The sequence below is a fragment of the Propithecus coquereli genome, unplaced genomic scaffold (assembly GCF_000956105.1).
Source record: "Propithecus coquereli isolate 6110/MARCELLA unplaced genomic scaffold, Pcoq_1.0 Scaffold533, whole genome shotgun sequence".
Classification (NCBI taxonomy): domain Eukaryota; kingdom Metazoa; phylum Chordata; class Mammalia; order Primates; family Indriidae; genus Propithecus; species Propithecus coquereli.
Window position 1 is genome coordinate 455670 of NW_012151208.1, and position 3842 is coordinate 459511.

Below are 3842 nucleotides of genomic sequence, written 5' to 3' on the forward strand. Positions count from 1 at the left end.
GCTATTGGAATACTGTGGCTCCTTCCACCACACCCTCACCAGACAGCAATGGCTTTGCAATTCTTTTTATTTTTTAAATTTTAATTTAATTTAATTTTTTTAGGGAACAGGTCTCTAAGCCTCTCATATTCCTTTAAAACATTTAAAGAATTCAGAAACGAAAAGCCACAAATCTGTTGGGTCTCAATGGCAACCGAAGGGGAAAGAATTGTGACGGGGCTGTGGCAGATCATGTCCATCTGGAGGGTGCATGTTTTTCAGAGGCCAATGGCGTGTCGGTCAGGGTATAAGGAGCAGCCTACCAGGGTGCAGACAGGAAGTGGAGTATCATCTGTTGAGAATTTAAATAATAAAACTGGCTAAAAGCTGGTCTGCTTTCATTATCACTATGTGATGGCAAGTCCTAACAATGTCATTGGAGAAGTACTCCCTTGAGTCCTGGCATGCTTTGGATGACTTATGTATGGATTGGGGAACTGCGTTCGCCTCTGACACACTGAGGGAGGAGATGACAGCCCAGCTGGGGACGTGTCTGAATAATTCAGACGGGACAACCCCGTCCTTGAGGAAAGCAGATACGGGTGGTGGGGGCACTCAGTTCTCTGTTGGCTGTTTACAGCGAACTTGCTGGGAAATTGTTGGCCCTCTTGATTTTGCATTCTCTGTGCAGGTGATGTTCATACCTGCTGGCCTCATGGTAAAAACCTGGTTTTGGAAGCCACTGGGTTTTGTTTCACTGTTTGATGTGGATAACAGGCTCATGCATCATTGCAAATGTGCCAAAGCCTTTGTCATTCTTCTACATTCCTCCCAGAGAGAAGAGCTGCCAGCAACTCCATTTAATGGAGCTTCACCTACACATCAGAGCAGTCTGGTGCAGGACAGGACACAGGCTCCAACTTGACGGAGCTTCCTATGGCCAAATCTGGGACAATTTGAGCAAGAAAATAAATAGTGATAATAATAGTTTGTGACCCACAGAATATAATAAATATCTACAAGTCCATATGGAGGTAAACAAATAGTTGAACAAATAAAGAAATGAAGGAGAAGAGGCAGCTCTTCCTTAACACAGAAAGAGTGACGGGAATGGAAAAGGACCATTGGGTGCACGTCCCTCTGATGGTTGCAGGTGTGGGCCAAGGATGGATGCAAAGGACCAGGCCGAAGTATGATGGAAACAGGATATTTGCAAGGTCTCAATGTACCTCCTGCAAGATATTTACTAATTGCAAAGGGAAAGACAGTAACTCTGCAGTGGAGAAACAGGATGGGCCCAGGTTAACCACATGATCAAGGTCAACGTCAGCAGCACTGGGACGTGACATCATGTAGCCCTGATACGATGCCCTGGGGAGGGCTCTAGGGTCCCCTTGTGCTGTTCCTGCCAAAAACACCCATCCTTAACCTAACTGTGAGAAAACATCACACCCCAAATGAGGGACATTTTAGGGAGTAAGTGGCCAGTATTCTTCAAAAGTATCAAGGTTATAATAGACAAGGACAGAAGAGCTGTGCCAGGCTGGAGGACACCAGGGAGACATGAAACCAGATGCAGTGTGGCATCCTGGGCCAGGAGGTGGACATCGGCAGGATAATCGGCGAGATCTGAGTATGATCTGCAGATTAGTTAGTAGGTTTGTACCAATGTTAATTTCTTGTATTAGATCATTGATGCTATGTTTATGTAAGATGTTAATGTTTTGGGGAAATTGGGTGCAGGTTAAACTAGGTACTATTTTTGCAAACTTTTTGTAAGGCTGAAATTATTTCAAAATAAAAAACAAAGAAATAAAAGTGGGTTCCATAGAGTCATTCTGCCTCTGCTTGAATCTGGATACACTACTTTACTAGCTGTGTGACTTTGGATGAGTCACTTCACTTCTCCTTCCCTCAGTTTCTTCATCTGTAAAATGGGGATAAAAATAGTACCTACTACAGAGGGTTGTAATGAGGATGAAACGTGCTAATACATGTACAGTGATCAGGACTCAGCACCTTGGCTCAGAGTAAGGGCTATGTTATCATATGTAATTATCCTATGAGACCAGCAACATCTTCTGCCAATCCTTAGGGATATTTCTTCTCTCTATCTCTCTCTTTCTCTCTGCCTCTGGAAAGTTTCTGATGCAGGCCCTGGCTGGCATTGATGCCTTCTGCAATCAGCTACTTTGGTCTAAAAGCATTTCTCCTTCTACCAGCAGCCAGTGAAAGCCAAATTCAGCACCAGGATCTGTGACTTAAGCATTTTTCACATTAGAGGAATCAGAATAACTACTCTCCCAGTTAGGGTTGCTACCTCGGAGATGCCTGCCTTGCAAAGACAGAGCATGTCACCAAAGAACCTTCTGGGGCCAGTTTCCCTTAGCCCCATGGCAGGGTCCAGACCTTTTGGGCTTGTGGGATCGACAACCTTGATTGGTTTGGGGAGTGTATGTGTGTGGATCTGCCTCACAATTAACTGTCCAAGCCCTCAGCTCATGTCACACTTTAGCATTTGTTTGGCCAATAAGACTGTGGCACACACACCAGGCTCAGTCCCTGCTTGGGCCTTACCTTTGATGTCACAATCTGACCTGTGGGTATTAATCTGATCGCAGCTGCTCACAGACCAGACAGCAAGGTCAAGAGGACCAGCACAGGAAGATGTGGAAGAGAATTGACCATCAACCCAAGATCAAAGCAGGGGATGGACCCCAGGCGGGCCAGCTTAAGGCCCTGGGTTCAGCTCGGGAACCTGCCGTGCCCCTTCCTCTGGAGCTATCAGGATTCCAGAGCATTCCAGTGTTCGAGGACATCAGCCATCACATCAAAGAGGTGGGAGCCCAACTGGTGAAGAAAGTCAATGCCATCTTTCAGCTGGACATCACCAAAGATAGGAAGACCATTCTGCAGTGGACCATTGATCTGAAGAATGGTTCTGGAGACATGTATCCGGGCTCTGCCAGGCTCCCAGCAGACACTGTCTTCACAATCCCAGAGACTGTCTTTATGGAGCTGGTTTTGGGCAAGATGAACCCACAGAAGGCTTTCCTTGCGGGAAAGTTCAAAGTGAGTGGCAAAGTTCTGCTTGGCCAGAAGCTGGAAAGAGTTTTCAAAGATTGGGCTAAATTTTAAGCATGCAGAAATACCAAGGAAGAACTTCTCTCTGATTGTGTCAAGTGGAAATCATGCTTAATCTGAAGATTAAAGTAAAAAATATTCAATATTTTTACTGAAATTCTTCCTATTCAAGTATGATTAATTTTCCTGCTAATGTGTAAATTTACAGTGAGAGTTCTAGAGCAGTAAAGACTGTTGCAGTGAATCACCTACAATCTTTGTCTTTTTCTGTTCTTTGCTCCATTTATGTTGTAATATGCCAGGGTAAAAGCCACATATAGAGAAATGGGCAACTATGACAGTTGGATTTAAATGCTCCAATGATTGCATTCCTGAGAATTTTATTTTCTCTTTGTTTAAAGTTTGGTGCTTTGGGAAAGAAGTGATAACCGTTATTGTGCAGGTCTGCATTCCATGTGGTATCTTGGTTTCATGAGGAGATTTTGACATGGGGTTGCAGGGCTCTTAGAGGGTGGGCACCATAGCTTTGTGGGTGGAACCCAGGAAATAGAAGGGTAATGCTCTTGACATGTTATAACTTCTGACAGATTCAATTCCAGGAGAGTTGACTCGCTTGACAGATGTTCTAGGCCAGTGGTTCCTAAACTGGAGCTTGCATCAGAATCACTTGGAAAGTTGGTTAACGTCCAGATTGCTAGGTCACCACGGAGTTTCTACTCAGTAGGTCTGGGCTGGAGAAAGTGAACATTTCTAACAAGTTCCCAGGTGACGCTGATGGG

At 44.7% G+C, this 3842-nt stretch overlaps 1 protein-coding gene across 1 annotated transcript; it reads left to right on the plus strand.

Annotated features, from left to right (window-relative positions):
• The first annotated feature begins 2562 nt into the window (after positions 1-2562).
• On the plus strand, positions 2563-3216 carry SCP2D1 (SCP2 sterol-binding domain containing 1). The gene has a single exon (XM_012657211.1). It carries the CDS (start codon positions 2647-2649, stop codon positions 3115-3117), a length of 471 nt encoding a protein of 156 aa, XP_012512665.1. The 5' UTR covers positions 2563-2646; the 3' UTR covers positions 3118-3216.
• Positions 3217-3842: the final 626 nt, after the last annotated feature.